We start from the raw sequence: 21,113 nt of genomic DNA, 5'->3' as shown, positions 1-21,113 counted from the left end.
ATATCGATAAAGCAGATCAATGAAATAGACGTGAAATCATGCGATATCGAGAGAGGGAGGGTATCGGAAAAAGAAGACGACACTGTGGGAGAGGAATGGATGGGGGAACGATGAGATGGAGAGGTTGCAAGAGGAATGGGGTGCAAGGTGCGAGTTGTCGGAAGTGTTCCTGCCTCAGGTGTCGAGAGGGAGCTCCCAATCGGGCACCAGGGTGCAATACAATGCACACCTTACTGTCTGTCGTACAAGTGTCAAAGGGTTGCTTAAGCTTTAACCTGTTCTAGGCGAGATAATTTTGTGATGTTCCCTTTCTCCTATTTTATTCACTATCTATCATTTTTCCAACCTGCATGATGGTGTAGGGGAGCAGGTCACGTGTTTTGGCTCTACACGTGATGTATAGCTGAGTCATCTACTCTGGGGTCCACCCACCCGCGGGCTGTCTGCACGGGTCCGTGAAACCCACCTCTCTACTATGACCTTAAATGAGGCAAGACCGGCTGCAATACGGAGCGTAGCCTAAGCTTAACCCAAGGGTGTTAGAGTATATGCCTTCGCTATATATTCTGAGATCTAGGGACATAAGTCCCATTAACGGCCAAAATGCTACATTATCTTACAGGAAGAATCTAAGCCAAGATTGGCTACATGTTACAACATGATTGAGAGAGACAAAACTGCTTCTCCATCAAAAGATGGGATAAGATTCAACCCAGAATCCTAAGAACATAGTAGACGAGAACGATATATGATCAAGCATATGGCGGTACCTGAACTATACCAAGCCAATGAACGCCAGAGTTGGAACCAGTGGGAAAAGCCAATCAATAAAACAAATATAACCCAGTAAATATAGAACAATAACTTGCAAAGTAATGAGAATCATGTCATGCCGCAATGACAAAGTGAGCAAAAAAAAATAGGAGGCATAGTCACGGATAATGCAAGAAAACGAAACATCCCACAACGCAAGTAGCTTGCAGGACGGAAGATAAAATCACACAGTCAAGAAGAAAGACAATCATGTGCACATGAGTTTGAGACCAGTTCACTGGCCAATCCAACGCCAACGCCTTGATCCACAGCAGGAGGGACCACAATGAATAAATGATATTGTTTCAGGTTGAGTCCGACTAGTCAGTCAGGGACACACAGTAGCAGGGGCTGGCGTAGGATGCCTGGGCAGTGTATGTCTGGGCAGTGCCGCCTTTATAATTGGTGTAGGTAGTAGTGGGCGTGGGTTCATTCTCTTTAATGTTGACGATGTTGCCTGAGAGAAGCGCGAGACCCCCGTTACTGCGGATTTGCATTTGCTGACAGTAGGGAGATTCGCGCGAAGGGTCGTCTCGGCGCTCCTCTATCTTGATCCTCCGGGGGTAATCGACAATGGGGGTGTCTCCGCGTTTGGAGTCAGCAGTTAAGCCAGCTGTGCTCGCTGGCATGTTGCTGTTGATGCCAGCGGTGGTGCCCAAGGAGTAAGACGTCGACTGGTTGACGTACATGAAGAACTCCATTACCGTATTATTCCACCAACAAAACCATGGCCTGTCGCCGACCTCTGCAGTCTGCCTCAAGTTCTTGTAGGCGTCTCCTTGTGCCCACCCGGCTTCCACCCACGAGCGCTTGGAGAGGGAGTTAGAGAATGTATCTTCGGGAACAATGACCAACTTGTCGAATGGAGAAAGAAAGAATAGAGCAGGGCCCATGCCAACATCAGTGGTATCAATGGCCATGCTCAATGCTTGTGTAGGTGCGGCAGACCAGTATGGCGCCTGGGCACCATATGTGAACGTCGTGGTTGGAGGACCGTAGTCGAACTCGATGGAATGGTGACCTTTGGATTCGCCGATATAAATGTCAAATTTGCTCGGCGGTTGCATGCATTTCCAGGCTTTCCCGTAATTCGCCTCATCCACACAAAGCCCCGATCCATTCTGATAACCGGATGGAACCCGATAGTGGCCGGTAGGGATTTCTTTGATGTTTGTGGGGGTGGATATCATGGACGCATCCATCTGGGGAGTCGCAGTGACCGTTATGATTGGTAAGGGGCTGGATTTGTGAGCCCCTTGCTCATCCTTTGTAGCTTCTGCGGCTTTCTTGGTTCCCAGAATTCCACCAATGATGCCTCCAATACATCCTCCAATGAGCATCACAGTTGCAATGAGGACCAAAGTCCACACCGGCAGGCCACAACATGCGGTTTGTTTCCCTTTGCGTTTGAGCTTTTCTTCGAAGGCCATGATGCCTGTGGTGGCAGCGACTCTCTCCTCGTTTGCATCATCGTTCCCATCACCAGAATGTTCAGTCATCAAAGCCCTTGATGATGTTTCTGAAACCGGTGGCGCTCGTGGGCTTTCATTGTGGAGACGACGTTCCTCCGGCGGGGTGAGATCGGCTATTGGTTCGACTATCGACTCAACTATCGGCTCAGCTACCGGTTCAGCGCCTGGAGGCTTAGGTACGACGCCAGTTGGATAGCGTGAATATGGCGGTAGCGGCTCTGCGTGACCATCCAATCCAATGATATCACCTACATCATCAGCTTGGCGACCAGCGGGTGGCTGATATGATGGGTTATGGCCTGGAAATCCGACCGGGATGATATCGTCATCCATTCCTTCCTCGACCACATTCTGCGAGTACATCGCGTAGGGGTGCTGTGGACCAGTTGATTCTTCAAGGGGGCGTTCGACTGGGCGTATCGTCGAAGTACTACCGACACTAGGCGTCCGGCTAACCCCAACTTGTGGATACATTCCATATGGATGACTGGGTCCGGTGGCACCGGTGTAGGGGCTGAGAGCGCGGGGAATCGAGAAACGAGAAGAAACGCTTTGATTTCGCTGGATCATAGAAGGTGTCGAATTGAGAGAGGAGGTTGAGTTACGGTTGTTGGCAAAAGCGTAGCCCTTTTGAGGCAAACTTGACCGATGAGGTTCATCGAAGGACACCCGAGCATCATCAGCAAAAGGATTCTCGTTCTCGGTTGTCGCCGTGCTGACGGTCCTTGGCTGGTTACTTTCACGAAGAGTAGCGGAGGAGGCAATGGAGGAGGGACTGTGGGGACGTTCGATGCGATCGGAGTCAATGGGCTCTAATGAGTATTCGTCGGCGAAGACATTTGGATTGGAGACGGAGGTGCGACCGAAGGAGTGGCGAGGCGTCGAATCTCTAGAGTGTGGCGTTTGAGAGGATCGTGAATTAGAGCGAGAATGCTCCGATGAAATATGACCAGACATTTCCTATCGGTCTGGCAGCCCTGTCGGGCCACCTCGTTGTTTGATCAATCCGTTTCGCTACCGGGGCGAGGATGGGCGAGTATGGACAGGGAATGGGGTGGGAGCAAGTATAGTCTCTTCAACTCGAAAAAAAAGTAAGAAGAGAGGATTATAGATGAGTGAGATATTGAGTAAGATGAGAAGACCAAGTTGGGAAAGGGAAGGGAGGAGTTTGCCTTAGTGTGAGAGTTTACTGAGGGGAGGAATCGGAGGCCACTCGGACCAACTGAAATTCTTGGCCTTTCGATTTGCGATTTGCCCTTGGACTTTTATTTTATTTTCTTTCTTTCTTTTTATCTCTTTCTTTTCATTCTCCTTGTATCATATGTTGTATGTCTATGATCTACTACCTGAGACTCCTATGCGCTACTACGACTAGGGCGACAAACTACCGAGCCCATCCCGTCTGCAGTGGGCCTGAATGGGCTTCGCCACCCTTTCATGCTTCATATATTGTGCTATTTTGGTATTCTCTGTTAATATATGCAATATAAGTTCCAGGCCCTAGTTCTAGACCAAGGGAAGTAAATCATCAAACGTGATTTACTGTCGAATTTGAACAGTTTTTCTTTTCTCGCCACGCAACCGAATACCAAACCCTTTATGTTTGGGTCAGGAATCCACATTGAACTGAGGGTATAGACCCTACACCAATCTTCGGAGTCCTCGAAAAGAAATGGCTTTAGGTTCGATAAAAAAATCAACCTAAATCTCACAATTAAACATGGCTGAGCAGATATCTCGGACCCAATGTCTTACGGATTAATCGTTATCCGAAAAATGTAGAATTATTCACCTATGACTTTCTTCTCGTGATGGTAGGAAATCCCCAATATTTCGGCTAAAGCAGAATCTATTCAAATATAGGTAAGTACAAAATCAATCCGCATCTTGGTTTTTCTCGGAGATTATCAGGCATTGTATCTATGGAAGGCCTCCCTATTCCTACCTAGAAGGGATATGATATTCGGTCTCAATATAGAGGTTCGCCCGAACCGTTTCAGCCGTTCAGGGCAGCCCCTCTTGCAATTGCGTGTGGAAACGGTATTCGTTTAGGGCCAACCCCATCTGACTCCATCTGACTCCATCTGACTCCATCTGACTCTATCTGACTAGTTGTATATCTGATGGTTTTGGTTTCCATCTAGTCTTTATATCCCAGCATTTCACACAAGACCTTGGGAAAGTTCGTTTGGCTGACCATAGACCCGGCTCGTCTATTGATCTACAATATTGTAAAATGTCAATATTCTATGATACTATCCAGGCCATATGCAATGTAGAAATTATCAATTACCGACCGCCAAACAGCTCCTTATATGATACCTTCTGTATATTAACAAATATCACAAGCTTTGGAGTATGAATGTTGAACCTGATACTATTAAACTACTCAACATCTGGAACAGTTATTGGTAACCTACGTCATACATAGTATACAAACCATGATCACGCCTAAATCAACAATGTTCTCCATGAGAAAGTGCATAGCATAGGGCGAGGAGGCGAGGCCCGCAGCTATTCTCCAAGATAATAAATCTGATTCAATGCTTTCAATAGGGCACAAAGATGTGATGTGGTTAGTAGATCTACAAGGTTTTCAGCCTCATGACCTCGGGAGCCCTAGAGGTCAATATGCATTAGCTAATAAATCTCTATACCCGTGGACGCATCTTACGCACTCTACTCGTCACCCAGAGCGGCTCGTCATGATAAAAATACATCGGGGAGCCCGATCCCGTGAGACAGTCAAGGTCCACCAAGGGCCCCAGTTTGTGGAGTAGGGGCGATGATCAGATGTAGATCCAACTCTATCGTGCAGCACATAGATCCCAAATATAGAAAAAGGTCTTCAACTTCACACATGGACCTTAGAAAGGATGCAAAAGGAATTTCGCTTCATTGATTTCCCTCTAGAAACCTCGTGCATAGTCTTGAGGCCGTCCTCGGGTGATCTTATATTTGAATAACAGATCCTACACTACAATGCATGAAACATAAGTCGACCCTTACTTCAGACTGCAGGTGAAACCCCGCGTGATACCTCGTCAAGGTCAATATATATTCCTTGGCTGTCACCCCATATTCTACTCGGCTTATCGGTCTAATGACCGCCTGAGACATGAAAGCACCACAACTAATCAAGCCTTTAACGAGAAATTCAGGGTCCATCCTATTTTTTATTGGGCAGGATATGCGGCTCCAGGAGTGCCGGACCATGAGGCGCATATAGTAGAACGGGGCTTGAGATCCTTCCAACGCCCCTATGACTTGATTGACTAGAAAGGGCATAAATTGCGAGAATAGCTAGCAGCAAAACTATATCTATATCAAAGGTTATACATAGAGAATCCGTTCGTAAATTAAGCCTTTTACTGCATTTCTTTTGCCGTCGGCCTATCTAAACAGAATGATATCTGAGAATACCACTGAAAAGACCTCTAGAAAGACTACTAAAAGGATATCACAAGGCCGCTCATGCGGCGAACTATTCTTGTCTATATCATATGATAACATAACATCATCCGACTTAATAGAATCGGCGAGTTTGAACTATCTACAACGAGTTTCTCGGCCCCAGACTTCCCTGGGTTTCATGGAATCTAAATGACTCCGTCTTCGGTCTGGCCAAGAGGACATCCCCTGCACACGCTACATAATTGGCTTCTGGGAAAGCTCCTCATCCATCAGAATCCTGATTGGTGTATCTGCCTCGGTTTGCAACAAGATAATTGCTAGTGAGCTATGGACGAATGGCAGCTAATCCAAAGAAAATTGCGTGGCTTCGCTATGCATTATCCCGCTGCTGGAACCCTCATAGATCCACACGAAGCTGGGGAAAAACTGGGGTTATAAGATCCCTTTTGTTTTTCTTCGGATTTGCTGCAAGCTTGCAGATCACCTCTATACTTGTCGATAATCCAAGCCATAATGGGTATTTTCAAGCGGAAGATCACCGTTGAGGATAATGCCGTCACATCAGCAATTCACTTGAGTCTACGGCAATCTCTACTCCCAAATGCATTAGGTATATATGGGCTTGATGTATTCCAGGTAAATCTCTAACATTGGTCCCATGGTTATGATCTTTTTTTTTCCTTTGGGGATTCGCATGCGGACTGCTGGATGTTCTGAACTCGCATTGCCAAACAACCCTCGATATTACTGCTAGCAAATCCAGTGGTTTGCAAGCCTCATACTATGGTGCCTATTTCATCTGTCCACTGACAGTCTCTAGCTGGATCGCGCGCAAATACAGATTCAGAATTACCTTCATGACCGGTAAGAAACACGAGGTTGCTTCAAACGATCCATTTGTATACCCAGTTAACATATCATTTTGTAACCAGGCCTCGCCGTGCTAGCCATTGGATGTCTTCTCTTCTGGCCTAGTGGAGTGAACAAGTCCTTTGGTAGATTCTGCGGTAGCATGTTTGTACGTGAAACAAAGAATCTTGCTCCGAGATATACCCCTAACCTTACCAGGTTGTTGGTGCTGGGTTCTCCACACTAGAGACCGCAGCTGGAGGGCTTTTCTAAGTCTCAAATACTAACATGTGGCACTTGCAGACAAGGAAGAATGCTCATATTGCCATGGCAATCCCAATGATGGGCTTTGTTCTCACATTGGCGTTTCCCATTTACGTGAATGTCTTCGATAAAGATGTCATGGATAGCCACCGGAATACTGAGCTTAATGTCACAATTCCCGTGGGGAAGGATATTGCTCTAGAGGAGGGTCATCAGAGTGATCCTACAACTGCAACAATTGAGAAAGTTGAGGAAACGAGGAAATCTTAGACTGGGCTTAGTATGCTCCTCTGATATATATTTATTTAGCTACCATTTAGTTTTCTCGTAATCTTATGCGTGTGATGCCTTTTCGGTAGTCTTTTCAGTAGTCTCCTCAGATATAATTCTATTTAGATGTGTCTATTGTGTCAATAGAGTTGAATAAAACATTCTAATAAGTCACTGTGACCAGTATAGAGTATGGAATATCAGAAGGTGAAAAAGGTATGTACAACATAGTGGGGCTTGGGGCTTAGGGCTTGGCATCCCTGGGCTTGACATCCCATGGAGCTCCACCTTCCAATGTTGGCAAACATAGCTACAAACTTGTATAGGTCTCACTTTGATCAACTTGTAATTGCCCACATCTTTGTACACTCAATGTATTCCTTGCTCAATTGCTTTTAAACAATGGTAAAGTTTCTTCAGAGACTTGTCATTGCTAGAAGCGTATCACCCATTTTATGTTTCCGCAAACACTCCACCATGTCTATTTCCTCCCTCCATCACTTATCCACTAGTTCAAACCCACCCGAGGAATTCTTTCAAAATACATCACAAAGATGGATGTAAGTGAGGCCTATTATGGCTCTGGTCACAGTTACTAAATGTCAAGATTCAACGAGACGGACCGTTTGAACGAGCGATACACCAAGTTTCAACCAACAGAGCTCCAACGGGTCGCTGGCGAAGCAATACAACAGGGCTATTGCCATGATATTTCTAAGCTTGCCGAGGGAGACTTCAACAAATTGTTTCTTCTACGAGCAAAGAATGGCCATGAGGTTATCGCGCGAATTCCTACCCCTATTGCCGGGCCTCCTCATTACACAACCGCCAGCGAGGTAGCCAAGAATGGACTTTTTACGAAATGTCCTCGAACTCCCTGTGCCGAAGGTCTTGGCCTATTCAACATCATCGGATAATCCCGTTGGGCCAGAGTATATCCTGATGGAGCGAGTGGAGGGAGAGAGTCTTTTCTTGCGGTGGTTATCTCTCACGACCGAAGAAGTGAAAGATATCATGACACAAATTGCGAGTATGGAGAGGAAGATCTTTGACTTTGATTTCCCTGCATATGGAAGCTTGTATCACAAGAAGGACCTTGACAACAGGGACACGCAGATACCAATGGTTGAAGATTTCTGTATCGGCTCTATGTCTGCTCGGCAGTTTTGGCATGGCCAACGGAGCAAAACAGAAATTTATCGCGGGCCCTGTAGGCTCCCCTTCTACAACTCACATAACCGGAACTAATGATTACCACAGGGCTTTCGCCCGTGGACTGTGTTACGTCCGCAGCTCGCCGAGAGATGGCTGTTATTCAGCACCACGCTAAAGCTCAGCCTCGCCAGACATTCCTCCTACCAACTGACCATGGCATTCATCCCTCTGAGCACACGTCCTTACTTTCTCAATTTCTACAACTAGCACCTCATTTAATCCGACCAGGCTCTTCCAGCGCTCCAACACTAAGGCACCCCGATTTAAGTTTGGGCAACATCTTACTTACTCCCGGATCAACCAAAATCGCTAGTATCATTGACTGGCAAGATGCTGTGATATTCCCCCGCTTCATGCAAGCAGGTTACCCTGCGTTCTGCGAGCACGATCCCTCCCAGCCTCAAAGTCTACAGATTCCCTCCCTTCCGGATGATTTTGATCAGATGGACATCGATCAACAGAGACAATCTAAAGCGGTCTTTCGCTTGAAAGAGGCCAATCTCTACTACATAGCCGCGACAGGGATATACAACGACAAGCATATGGATGTGTTGAGAATCCCTCATATCGGGATGCAGCAGTATCTCATCCGCCAAACAGGGTATCCCTGGAATGCGGACCTAATCAACCTACGTGCTGCATTAGTAGGAATTACGAATCCATCAGTATGGAGCAGCATCTCCTCGGCAGTTTGTCCGGTTGTGTTCAGCGACGAAGAACGAGAGGCTGCTATGACGGAATCACAGGAATGGAACAAATCTGAGCAGCTACTGTCCCGAGCTAGGGAATACATCGGTATCGATATGGAAGGCGGGACTGAGCCTGAGAATTTTGAGAGGGCATCGGAGCTTAATCGGCAGTTTCAATTGGAAATGGTTCGGCAAGCAGAGGTAGGCGAGGAGGAGCTCTGCTGGCGTAATTGGCCGTACAAGGATGATGGGGATGATAGGGTGCCTCCTTCTGAAGATATCTAGGTCTATGTACCTTGCTTTGATGCGAATAAAGATGATACCCCCAACAATTTCTCTTATCCAATTCAGATTTTCTGGTTCTCTTATGCCGTTTGTATATTGTACTCCAGCCCATCATATACTAGGATTCCAATTTCGACCATGAAGTATATTGCGGCACATAGTCTTCGAAGCCATACACCCAAATCAAATTCTGGACTCCCGACCTCCACCCCCACTGGGACATCAGTAGCTGAATCCTGAAGATCCAGTCGAGTAATTCAAAACTTCGTCTGGACACGATTGTTGATAGACCGCAACTCACCATTGCAAAACACAAACTGAACTCTGGCAAATGTGTTCGAGTCATTGAACAGATGGAATATCCTCGAGAATATCCGATGCACAGCTATACTGACACATCCAACATTCATGAATGATATACCTCCGCTGCTGATCTCCTATTCCATCAAGCGTTGGAAACACTTTATCCGAAGAAAACCGCTGGGGTTTCTTCAAGTAAGATTCGAGGTCGCCGTTGCATTCATACTGCAAATCGACGAAATCGTCGCCCCAGCGGATACAATGGGCAATTCGTTTATGTTTGCCTAGGTGACTGTATATGCGGCGTTCGATGTCTATGGACTTCGTGCTGTAATAGGTGAATTGTCCGACGCTGATAATATTTTGTCGGCAGGGTTGCTCAAGTTCACTGTGACTACGGAGACTACACTTTTTGACCTAGTCCGTTAGTGTGGAATATCCCTTGGGCAGTTTCCCCTGGCGTACCGAGATCATTGTGTCCAGAAGGCTGTCTAGGACAACTAGGATGGCTGAGACAGGCTTCCTTTTTCATACCAAAGCAAAATATGCCTTAGCTCTAGATTCTGAGCGGGTCCCCTGACCCATTTTATAAGTGGGGAGCTATACATCCATGTCCTTTAGTGCTAGAGTTGCCTACCTATTCTACAATGATCCAAGATATTCAATCCAGTTAATGATCTACAGACTCAAACATCGGGATCCAAATGTCATAATCATCGTAACTTAAGATATTTCACAAAACCAATTGCGCACCCCAACTTTGTCGCATAAGAAAAGCAATAAGATCTGAATATGGAAAGAAATGTAGTTCAGAGTTCTCCACGCACTCTCTCCGTGTTCTCGGAGACCTTCTTCTGGACTTTTTCAGCAGCTTCAGTACCCTGAGCGCGACCACTAGCAGCGCCAATCTTCAACTGTTCCAAAGCCCAGTTGAAAAGATTCATGATCTTGGAATAGATGGTCTCTTGCGGGGTGGTGGTGCCGTACTTAAAGTACTGGGCGTTACGCCGGGCCGCAGCTCGGAGCTCATTGATGCTCGAGCCTTGGTAGGTAGGAACGCCATAGTCGTCCAAGTATCTCTTGAGCTCGGATTCCGACCATTGGTTGAAAGTGGCGTCCTTGGCTGTGCCGGTTGCCTGCGTGAGGGCAGCGGTCGCAGAGGCGTACTGTTCGCCGCCGGCCTTGGAAGCCTTGGCGTAGGAGTCCTGGACTTGCTTGATAAGCTCCTCGCGGGAGGCATCGGCCTGCTTGGCCGCCTTGTGGTTCACGGTAGACAGGTACTTCCTATGGAGGGTTAGCCAGTGAAATCATACTTAAAAAGCGTGTATATACTTACACCAAGTGTTCTTTATCCCAAGTATCGAAGTTGTACTCGTTCCATCCACTGGCAGCTTTGTGGGCGTTGGCGCGAACCTTAGCAGTGAGCTCATCACGCTTGCCGCTCTGAGGGACAGGGATGCTTCGGGCATCAAGGAAAGCCTTCAGGCGGGAGTCAGACCAGCCACCCAACGCAGCCTCGAAAGCATCCTCAATCTTCAGCTTGGCATAATCGGTAGCGCGTGCAAATTCGTTTCCAGCCTTAGTAGTAGCAGCGCCATACGCGTTCCCAGCCTTGGTGGTAGCAGCGCCGTACGCATCCTCCACGGCGGAAGAGGCGCTTGACACTTGACCAGAAAGATAGGCGCGGTTCTTCCGGGCCAGAGCAATGAGTTCATTGCGCCTCGAGCCCTGTGGCACCTTGACATTGTGCTCGTCGAGGAATTCCTTCAGCCTCGAGTCGGACCAGGCGTTGAAAAGTTGATCACTCAGAGACTCCTTAGCAGCTTCAGCCTCGGCGGATGCAGACGCAGCAAGGTTCTGGGACTGCAAGCTGATAACGCGTGAGTTGCGGCGAACAGACGCAATCAGCTTGTCACGGCTGGTCGGTTGGGGCACCGGCCATCCACGTTCGTCGAGCCATTCCTTGAGATCCGAGTCGGACCACTCCTCGTACAGCCAGTCTCCAGGGTAGGAAGCCGTTTCGCCAACCTTGGTGGCGATTTTCTCATAGTTCTCGCGCGCGGTCTTGATCAGAAGGTCACGTCTGCGGGGTTGGGGGGCAGGGATGCCGTGGCGATCAAGGAATGCCTTCAGCTGAGAGTCGGACCAACTATATAGGTCAGCTTTTATTCACAACTGGGAAAGGTGAGCACCTTACGTATCAAAGACCCATTCTCTGGCATGGTGGAGCTCATGATTGATGTTCTCTGCAGCTTGTCCAAGGGGCTTCTGCACTTTGTTATCCCAGTTGGTTTTGACCAGATTCTCCAGGTCACGGCGGTCGGCAGGACTGGGATAAGGGATGTCTGTATAAGATGTGAGTATATGAAGCTGTTAGAAAGGCAAGTGCTGCGTACTATGGTCCGAGAGCCATCGCTCGAGCTCAGTTTCATGCCATTTGTTGTAGACTGCTCACGATGTTAGCTTTTTATTAGCTTGCCAAAGGAAAATGTGTCCAAGACAACATACCGGCTTTGCTCCACCAGCTGGAAGCTGCGACTGCTTCAGTGGAGGCGAGCAAGCAGATGAGGCCAGTGGCCAAATTCAACTTCATTGTGTATTGTGTTTAACAGAAAGTGTGCAAGAAGTATGAATATATGGGGGAAATTGGAAATGGGAAGTTTTTAAAGCTGCGAAAGCAAGAAAGGGCCAAGCATGAATGATTGCGCGGTGACGTAGTTGGGGGAATTTGCCTTGAATGGAGTGCATGAATCATCCATTCTGTGGATCTTCATTACTGCCAGTACATCTGTTGTAGGTATGAATTGATTTCAGTGTTAATACTTAGAATTTTAATATACACAGGGTTATACCAACTATGTTTCTCCTGTTCTACATCGTAGTTTCTATTGAATTACTCGATGCGGTTTAGTGTGTCCATTCTAGCTTGTTGATGCCGGAATTCCAAGGCATCAATTCATAGTTTAACTCAACCAACAACTACACTTAGGCAGAGGTAACGAACTATTCAACTATTTAACTAATGTATCTAGAAGCAAACTAGACACAACAGACTTAAGAATGATAACTTGGAAAGTCACTACGTACGACGATAGGCAGCCTATGATGACGATAGATGACACTCGACTCTCTAACGTTGGTTTATCCAACTTTTTCACCTTTTTTCCAGTTTATGGGCGATTGGATAAATATTCGTATCGGAACTTTGAATTTTATATACAGAAAGAAGAGTGCCTTCGCTAAAGCCAAGCTCCGAACTTGCGAGGTAAACATACTACTCTCCCTACTCCGTATTATTGGGGGCTAATCTGCACTGGCTACAGCCCTAACAAACCTATTCATTGATCACCATGCATCTTTACCTGATTTGGAATCTTACGCCTCCACAAGTCGAGCCATCAGTCTGCCCAACTCTAATTATGGACGTTTTCACCAGCTGCGGAAAATAAAGAGGCGCAGTAACTTATCATCCAAAAATTGACCGATGAAATGAATTCTGTCCTTGAAGAGATCACTCAAACCTCCTTACCTATACGAGTATCTCGTTAATACCAGTGCGCGCAGAATGGCCGAGTCAAGACATATAGCTACAGAAAACCCCTGGTTATTCCGACATCCCACACTAGCGCTGAGCCTCATAGAAGAGCATCCGCGGTGTATGCAGATCTCAACAGCAACAACTCCCATGGGGGAGTGCACCCACAGACCTTCTATTCAACGCTGACAATAGAAGTCAATAGAAGAACACAACTTGCTCTCGAGTATGTCTATCATATCTGACGGGAATCAGCGAAATATTTAAAGATATGTATATATTTGTGCAAGTTGTCATGATCCCAACCGCAATCGTCAGGCCTTGTCATCCACCAACTAGCCGCTCCATTATCTCCCTAGATATCCTGCCTGTCAATCCCCCACAAAATTCCTACTGCTGAGATGCGCGCTGTGAACATCCATGTATGTCCATTGTATAGTTCCACCTACATTGGATTGTTGGCACTATGCCCAAATAGGAATAGTGAAACGTATTCAAGGCATCAAGGCATCAAGGCATCCAGGCACCTAGGCGTCAAGCCAGAGAGGGGTGCCCAACGAAGGTACTCAAGTTTACCTACAATATCTCTTAGGAATTCCATTTCTTTGTCTTCAAGAATACCGAATTTCCTCTCAATTTTGCGAAGGAAAGAGTGAAATCTCCGATGTGACGTACTGTGTAATCATTGTCACGAGCTCCCGACCCCGACCCCGACCTCCTCATCTGAGCTTCATACATCATAAAGACACAACAATGGACCCATTAACACCCTACTGCCGCGAGCTGGCCTCGCCAGGCATCTTCCAAGCCGTGCTATCTATGTACGTATCTCCAAAGTAAACCTAACAGTCCCCAATCACTGACATACCTTAGCCTGATCATCCTCGGCATTCTCCTCTCATACCTCCCGCAACACATCCGCATCATCTCCCGACGAAGCTCCTTCGGCATCTCCCCATACTTCATTCTCCTAGGGGTAACATCAGGGACATCAGCCTTCGCCAATATCCTAGTATTCCCATCGACCGCGCAAGATGTCGCCTGCTGCCGGGAGATCAGCGGGTTCGCATGTTTCGCGGGGTTACTAGGAGTATTCCAGGTAGCCATGCAATGGCTCTGTTTCTTCTCTATGTAAGTCGAACAATTCCAATAATTTTATGATTCCCAATTCCCCACCAAATATCCGAGCTTGTCTGACCGTATCTAGTCTTTTACTATTTGTGATCTACTTCCCGCGCGCCACATCCCCCACAGACCCAGTTAGCACAGTCTCATCCACCTCCGGTGGACCGACATACCGCACCGCGCTCGTGATAACGGGAGTTTGTCTACTACATGCGCTCGTCACGATTATTATTAGTCTAGCGTTCAAGCTGCACCAGCCAGCTGCTGTTCAGGCCTGGGCGAACTTCCTCGGTGTTCTAGCGGCGATCCTCGCGTCGATCCAGTACTTCCCGCAGATCTACACTACCTTCAGACTGCGTTGTGTCGGGAGCTTAAGTATCCCGATGATGTGTATCCAGACGCCGGGAAGTCTTGTCTGGGCTTCTAGCTTGGCTGCCCGTAAGGGTTGGAATGGCTGGAGTATCTGGGGTGTGTTGGTTGTCACCGCCTGCTTGCAGGGTACCTTGTTGGTGATGGCAATTTATTTTGAGTACTTTGGGTCCAACGATAAGCGGGAAGTTGGGCGGCTGGCTGATGGAAATGAGGTGTCAAATGGATCGGCTCATGCTGGGGAGAGCGCCCAGCAGGAATCTGCGCATGATGAGCGACCGACTGAGGAGACGCCGTTGCTTCAGAGCCAGTAATGTGCGCATGATAGATGTGATGTGTGCTGCTTTTATATAGTGTTTATCTCGTAGCTTGGTAGAGATGAAATCCCATACAGTTCTAGAATGATTGGTGATCCAAAAAATAAATTCTTAATAACTTCTGACATAGGCATATCACAAGTCGAGGGGTGTCACTTGCGACAAACGACAGGTCTTAACCTGGTCGCCTCGAAGGCATATTCCCTTCCCAAGAATGCGCACCTCCCCGTCATCGCGTCGTGGTATTTGTTGCGGGCCCATGATTTACTGGGCGCTGTAGATCAGACGGAACACATCGTTAAGGACGAAGTAGCTTCCGGCACCATCGGGCTGCAGCTTGAAGCACTGGGTGTAGTTCATGGGCTTCTGCTCCTCGTCAACCTATAAGGGAGAAATCGATATTAGCTAGGCATAACCGGAGAAATCATGGGTATTCAACATACCAGGAGAGCACCGGTAACCAGCACAACGATGCCATCTCCACTGGAGGGCTGGGCGTCGAAGGTAGCAATCTGGTGCTGAACCTTCTGGAACGGCAGAGCCTATTTGAGTTGGAAAAATCAGTATTGGAACATTCTTCTCATATTGAGGTCAGGATTTGGGGTTGACGAACACTGAGCTTCTCAGTGATAGCATTGACACCCTGGACTGAGCTGGTCTCGAAGGTAAGCATAGACTGGTCGCGCTATTGTTTGATAATTGATGTTAGTTCAAATCCAAATATCTCACTTGTAAAGGCATCTTGAGAGCGGGGCTTACGTAGAGACCAGCAAGGCCAGCGCGGTTTCCGTCAAAGGTCTGGTAGTAGAACTGCACGAACTGCTCTGTACGAGTTGACCACAAGTTAGAACATGATTTTTTGTGTATGATATGCCACCCATCTCTTCATGACCATTTCCACTTTGGATGACAGGATCATTGTGAACAGGCGCATTGCGAGATCCGTGTAGATGAGGCAGGAAAGTATAGGTATAACGTACGAGCGATAGCGTTGAAGTCTGTATAAATTGCCAAATTTGTTAGCCAATTTCCCTTCTTTGTATTTGCATTTCTTGCATTGGTTCCCATGGCATTGCGCAACATAGTCACACACTGCTGTCTGGGATCCAAACGATCAACTCCTCCCCTTCGGGAAAGGCATAGATGAACCGAGTGGGAGAGAGAAAGACATACCGGCCATTTTGAAGAAGTTGTAGGGGGTTGGAATAAAAGAAAAAAAGGGTGTGATTGTACTTGAAGGGTGCAGGAAGTTGAGCGCGAAAGGAGAAAGGTATTTGTTGATGAGGGGTTGTGGGGCAGGAAATGTTCTGCCGATGATGCCTGGCTGCCTTATGTATCGAGAGCCTCCGTCAGGTTCAGGGCCTACGACTTGTCTCTATTTATACTGATGAAGAGAATGTTTTTTTTTTAATAATAATTATTCATTGTATTCATTACAGGTATCTTTCAGTTATCATCCGATGCTATCTCATAATCTGTACAATTACATGCCCAACCTCACTCCGAATCGGACGCGAACATGTCCTCAGCCTTGGGTCGTGGCTTTCGTCGCCGTGTTTCTGGCTCCTGCTGCCCAGCTGGTTGTTCAGATTTGTCAGATTCGGTTGGGTGCTGAGGTGGCTGCTCGGGGGTCTCGGTTTGGGTATCTTCATCGCCCAATGACAGCTCCTCGAGCGTAAACTCTCTATCGATATTCCCCAGGTCACTGATGTCCATTGCAATACCATCGATATCCTCCAGGTCACCGGTGTCCATTACAATACCATCGTTTTCATAGATCGATTCGCCCACTGCGTGAGCAGAGGTAGATAGCTCGTTCTCATTCGTAGGGTGAGTAGGATCATGATTTCCACGCTCATCATCGATTGTCTTCCATCGACTCTTGCTTTTGGCAAATGCAACAGCAGCTTGCTCCGCCTGGGTTTTCTCTGCCTCCTTCTGCATCTGCAATTCGGTTTCTGTGAGTGGTGGCTTTTCAAACACTCGGCTGAAATACTCGTGGTTGAGTTGTGTAAAACAAGACCACCCTTCCCACTGGTGTAAGAGGGCGCCAACGCTGCGCTTCCACTTCTCTGCCTTCAGTCGTCCCCATTGGAGGTCCTTATCAAGTCGGCCAAGGTGCTCAAATACCTTGCGTGATCGAAGAGCATTTTCGAAAAGCTGGCGGTATCGCCATGCATGGCGCATGCCACTATTTGCCGAAGACCAAAGAATGTCAGAAATTATGTAAAGCCCGACCAGTTTGGCAGCGGACATATCTAACACATCTTCGGTTTCCGGTTTCTGATTTGGGTTGGCCCCCGTGTAGGCCAGAGGGCGGAGAACGTTTCGAATAGCCATGTTGACAACCTCGTGTGCTCCCACTGCCACATGATCCATGGCGAATGCTGTAATTCGCGCAACATCTCCATTTCGGAGCTTGGCATGTGTCGTCGGAAGTCGTGTAAAAAGATGGGTAAGCTTGGCCCACTTCAACGGGGTCAAGAACTCAAGTTCGTCGTCTGGAGGTGATCCACCACGGTTCCGTCTTTCATCTTCTCCGTCGGAGTGTTCTTCGTCAGATGAGTTGTAGTCTGGGTGTGAGACAATTTGGTCGAAGCGAGTTACGTTCTCAAACGCGAGGCGTTGTTTTGGGGGTAACCAAGTCGAACGACCTTCAAAGATGATCGTCGGCTTATCAATATTCTTCTTTTTGGGATCTGTGATGATTTGCCACAATTTCCAACGGTAGTATACACCACCAGGCGATCTTGGATCGAACAACCAGGCAAACTTTTCATCCATCTGGATGTCTGGCCGACTCATCAACAATGCTTCGAATTCAGGACCTCTTTTCACGAGTTGCTCAATAGTCATGTGTATCTGTCTTAACACTCTTATGTCTGTCGGTAGCTGGGCCTGCACCCAATGAATTTGGCCATTTGTACCAACGCTTGATCCATACGAGCTTGGGGGTGGGATTCCCCCACGGTGTGCCCCTGGCGGTGGGGCTCGATTCAGGCTTGCGCCCGAACTCGGTGGAATAGACGTAGCTCCGTAAGGAAGAGAATCGGTCGTCGACGGAAGGCTAATGGGCAGGGGCATGTTTGGGTTGATCGCCGCAGAGGAAAGATGGCGACATAGGGCCAGGTGGTACCCCCAGCCCAGATATTTGTTCTTCAGGGTGTTTACAGCTGTGTCGATATCAGAGGCGGCCGAGTCGCTTGCGAGGGTGACGAGAGCAGAAGAGGACTCCCGGTGGGTCGGCAATTGTCCGGGTGGGGTGATAATCTTAACATTGTCCACGGTCAGGGTTGAGGGGATCAGCGCCTTGATCACCGACAGAGATGTCCAGGGAGGAAGTGATGCAAGATACAATATGGGTTTGGGCGCTGCCCTCTCCTCATTATTCGCCCTGTCGGCTTCAGGTGAAGTAAGCATGTCTTCAGATTTGTTGTCGCGACGGGAGAGGGGGACGTTTTCGCGGGGACGTTTTTGTGACGGTGGGGGGGCTAGGAGACCATGGCCACTGCCGCGTGAAGAGGAAGCTGCGAAATGACGCCTAGGGGGACCACCCCTTCTAGATGTACTCGCTCCATCCAATGACTGCGGTACACTTGGATCTTCGTCTTCGAAAGATTTGACAAACTCCTCATAGACTGCAGCTGTCTCTGCTTGTTCCCGGGCGCGTTTGGCCTCCGCTTCAGCTTTTTGACGCTCAAAAAGTGATTTCTTAGGAAGCGCCGAGAGTTTCGCCGAAACATCAGGGAAGCTGTTCTTCCCTTTCGACTCGTCCGGCATAATGGAATCAGCTGTAACTGCAGAAGCAGTTGCCAGCTTTAAAACACGGGCAGGATGACTAAAATTGATGAAAACCCGAAGAGAGAGAAGTTTTAGATGAGTTGGAAGAGTAAATTGAATAGATCTACTTTGGAATTATCATTAACTATATAGGCGGTCGGGCTTTATCCAATCAGCGTGCGTCATGAATCCTTTGGCACGTGGACAGCAGTAGTTGTATGAGTTGTATGAATACTTGAAACGGTAGGCGGTGGCGTAGGCGGTGGATTAGGCGGTGGGAAAGGTGGTCAGGTCCATTTGCTTCCAATACCCATTTTGAATCCGTTGCACTTAATTATCTATATACGATTGGGCGAGCCATGGTTGTTTATTCAAAAATACAATTCTGCCGTTCTTCACTCCGGTCATATTAACTTTTCTTCTATTTATCAGGGAATACCATGCAATCCGCATATATTACATATCCATCTATGCCTCTAGGCTAGTTTATACTACACAGTAGCGCCCCACCCTATAGTAAAGGGATGAAGAATTTGGATAGTATAGTCGTGGATTATCTCGGTAGTTAGCAGAGAACTAGTAACATAACATTATAAGGTATATGGGCACCTGTCAATGCATCCTCTTATTCTAGCTCTAATATTTACTAGGGCCTTTATGACAATTTTCGGATTTGTGACATGGATTCCACTGCGTAGCAGTTTATAAAAAATATCAAATTGCCGTGCCAATTGCGTGATTTTAGGCATCTCCTACTCAGCAGATAATTGCAAGGCAATTCCAATGCGAGGTTCCAATTCTTGGGTGTATTCCAGGCATATTTGGTGGTGTAGAGGTGGATAAAATGGTGAGTTGATGAAAATGATTAGGGTCAAAATAATAATTGGGTCTTTGGGTCCTGTGTTGCGCCGGGTATAACCTTGGAATATCTAACCTCCTAGCCCTTCATGTAGCAATATCTTCCTTCACGAGTTGGCCTTGCCGTATGTTATATACCAAGCAGACCCGAGTTTATGAGCTATTTTTATCCAGAAACTGAAAGGGCAGTACCTATGTAGGTACTTTCGTATACTCCCCAGAGTCCCCACCTGGTTACAATGGCATTTAACTAGAGGAATACAGCTTCATCCGTTCCGTCTGAACGATCTGATATACCTACACAAAATACATAGGTTTCGCCCAATATTTCAGAGGTCCCGTTAGCGCAGAACGTTGGCCAGTTGGTTACTTTTCGGGGATTTTGTTGTAGATAGTATTGCAAATAAACCCGATATTTGATTGCTTTGGTTCTGAAATGATGCTGGAAAATAAATCACGTAACTCTCATGTTTTCCAGGCTCACGCTTGTTCTTGTAAACGCTAGATATCAGCCGTTGCCATACACCCCCGAAATATGTATCCATCCATTTCTTTTATTGCGCAGTTACGATTTAGGAGCTTCGGGGTCCCCTTCAGCCACAAACTTTCCAACGACGAGGTACTTTTCCAAGAAGCGGTCTTCCCACGATTGTAGATTCTCCAGTTGCTCTGCATCCAAATCCTTCAGATCATCCAATGGCGCTGACAGGTCCTTGGTCAGCATCTCCTCGTCGAAGCTCTGGCAAGCCAGTCCACGCGAGGCATCCCGGCCAGCGAAGTTCTCGTAAGGTCCACCCTGTCCCAATCATATTGTCAGCTTCAGCTCCAGCGGCGATGCCCGGTGGCATTTCACGAATTCCAAAACACATACCGGCCCGTAGAAATTCCTGCCGGGGGAGACATCGAAGACGCGGCCGCGGACAGAAAGGTAAACTGGTCGACCTTCCTCGCCGTTAAACTCAATCAGGGTTTTGGGAGTATAAGTCTTGTAGACGGTTGGCGGCGGGCCACGAGGGAGAACGATTGGTGCCTTAGGGCGGAAGTGCCAGTACACCAAGACTCCGAAGAGGGAGACTAAGATCAGGTTTATGGGTGATGCGATAGACATCCTATTGGGTAGCAAAGCGGTTAGGTTGGTGTCTCATCTTCCGTAACGTATCGAGTGGGGGACACGAACACTTCAGCCTGTGGCACAGAATTATCTACAGTTTCCATATTAGCGATGGGTATTCAGACCAACGTTGGACACATACCCATTGAGGCGAATATATTTGGAGACAGGTGGAAACCTTGGGAAATCCGGAAGCTCGGGATGACATCGATATCCCCGCTCCACGTGATTGGACCTTAAATGGACATTCTCTTTCATTCTTTAGCAAGGCAGGTTATATTTAGGAAATATCTACTCCATACATTCTCTGACATGTGAATTGATTGGTTAGGCTCTCGGACTTCAGGTTCAAAATGTAAAACGCCCCAAGAGTCCCTGAAATGTTTCAAGCTCTCTCCACTGGATCATCGCCCCCATTTTAATCTGCCCACTTCTATTATTATTAGG

At 47.5% G+C, this 21,113-nt stretch overlaps 7 protein-coding genes across 7 annotated transcripts; 2 read left to right on the top strand and 5 right to left on the bottom strand.

Moving 5' to 3' along the window:
* Positions 1-1,133: 1,133 nt before the first annotated feature.
* PGRI_028370 (uncharacterized protein) lies at positions 1,134-3,242 on the bottom strand (the record flags this gene model as incomplete). The annotated part of the gene is made up of 1 exon (XM_040790550.1): positions 1,134-3,242. One exon carries the CDS (start codon positions 3,240-3,242, stop codon positions 1,134-1,136), a length of 2,109 nt encoding a protein of 702 aa, XP_040647503.1.
* A 4,686-nt stretch (positions 3,243-7,928) lies between these two features.
* Positions 7,929-9,271, top strand: PGRI_028360 (Aminoglycoside phosphotransferase; the record flags this gene model as incomplete). Its single annotated transcript, XM_040790549.1, has 2 exons — positions 7,929-8,292; positions 8,343-9,271. The coding sequence occupies 2 exons, from the start codon at positions 7,929-7,931 to the stop codon at positions 9,269-9,271; spliced, it is 1,293 nt and encodes a 430-aa protein (XP_040647502.1).
* A 1,109-nt stretch (positions 9,272-10,380) lies between these two features.
* ish1 (double-strand break repair enhancer MSC1) lies at positions 10,381-12,164 on the bottom strand (the record flags this gene model as incomplete). Its single annotated transcript, XM_040790548.1, has 5 exons — positions 10,381-10,855; positions 10,908-11,720; positions 11,769-11,916; positions 11,968-12,018; positions 12,080-12,164. 5 exons carry the CDS (start codon positions 12,162-12,164, stop codon positions 10,381-10,383), a joined length of 1,572 nt encoding a protein of 523 aa, XP_040647501.1.
* A 1,695-nt stretch (positions 12,165-13,859) lies between these two features.
* PGRI_028340 (PQ-loop repeat-containing protein) lies at positions 13,860-14,914 on the top strand (the record flags this gene model as incomplete). Its single annotated transcript, XM_040790547.1, has 3 exons — positions 13,860-13,927; positions 13,980-14,237; positions 14,314-14,914. The coding sequence occupies 3 exons, from the start codon at positions 13,860-13,862 to the stop codon at positions 14,912-14,914; spliced, it is 927 nt and encodes a 308-aa protein (XP_040647500.1).
* Positions 14,915-15,181: 267 nt separating this feature from the next.
* PGRI_028330 (nuclear transport factor 2 family protein) lies at positions 15,182-16,097 on the bottom strand (the record flags this gene model as incomplete). The annotated part of the gene is made up of 6 exons (XM_040790546.1): positions 15,182-15,298; positions 15,361-15,459; positions 15,531-15,602; positions 15,677-15,741; positions 15,898-15,915; positions 16,091-16,097. The coding sequence occupies 6 exons, from the start codon at positions 16,095-16,097 to the stop codon at positions 15,182-15,184; spliced, it is 378 nt and encodes a 125-aa protein (XP_040647499.1).
* Positions 16,098-16,414: 317 nt separating this feature from the next.
* Positions 16,415-18,697, bottom strand: PGRI_028320 (SWAP/Surp domain-containing protein; the record flags this gene model as incomplete). The annotated part of the gene is made up of 1 exon (XM_040790545.1): positions 16,415-18,697. One exon carries the CDS (start codon positions 18,695-18,697, stop codon positions 16,415-16,417), a length of 2,283 nt encoding a protein of 760 aa, XP_040647498.1.
* Positions 18,698-20,120: 1,423 nt separating this feature from the next.
* Positions 20,121-20,812, bottom strand: PGRI_028310 (cytochrome b5-like heme/steroid binding domain-containing protein; the record flags this gene model as incomplete). Its single annotated transcript, XM_040790544.1, has 3 exons — positions 20,121-20,351; positions 20,427-20,629; positions 20,809-20,812. 3 exons carry the CDS (start codon positions 20,810-20,812, stop codon positions 20,121-20,123), a joined length of 438 nt encoding a protein of 145 aa, XP_040647497.1.
* Positions 20,813-21,113: the final 301 nt, after the last annotated feature.

The sequence above is a fragment of the Penicillium griseofulvum genome (assembly GCF_001561935.1).
Source record: "Penicillium griseofulvum strain PG3 chromosome Unknown contig_80, whole genome shotgun sequence".
Classification (NCBI taxonomy): domain Eukaryota; kingdom Fungi; phylum Ascomycota; class Eurotiomycetes; order Eurotiales; family Aspergillaceae; genus Penicillium; species Penicillium griseofulvum.
Note: the sequence above shows the minus strand (reverse complement) of the source record. Positions and strands in the feature narration are given on the sequence as shown.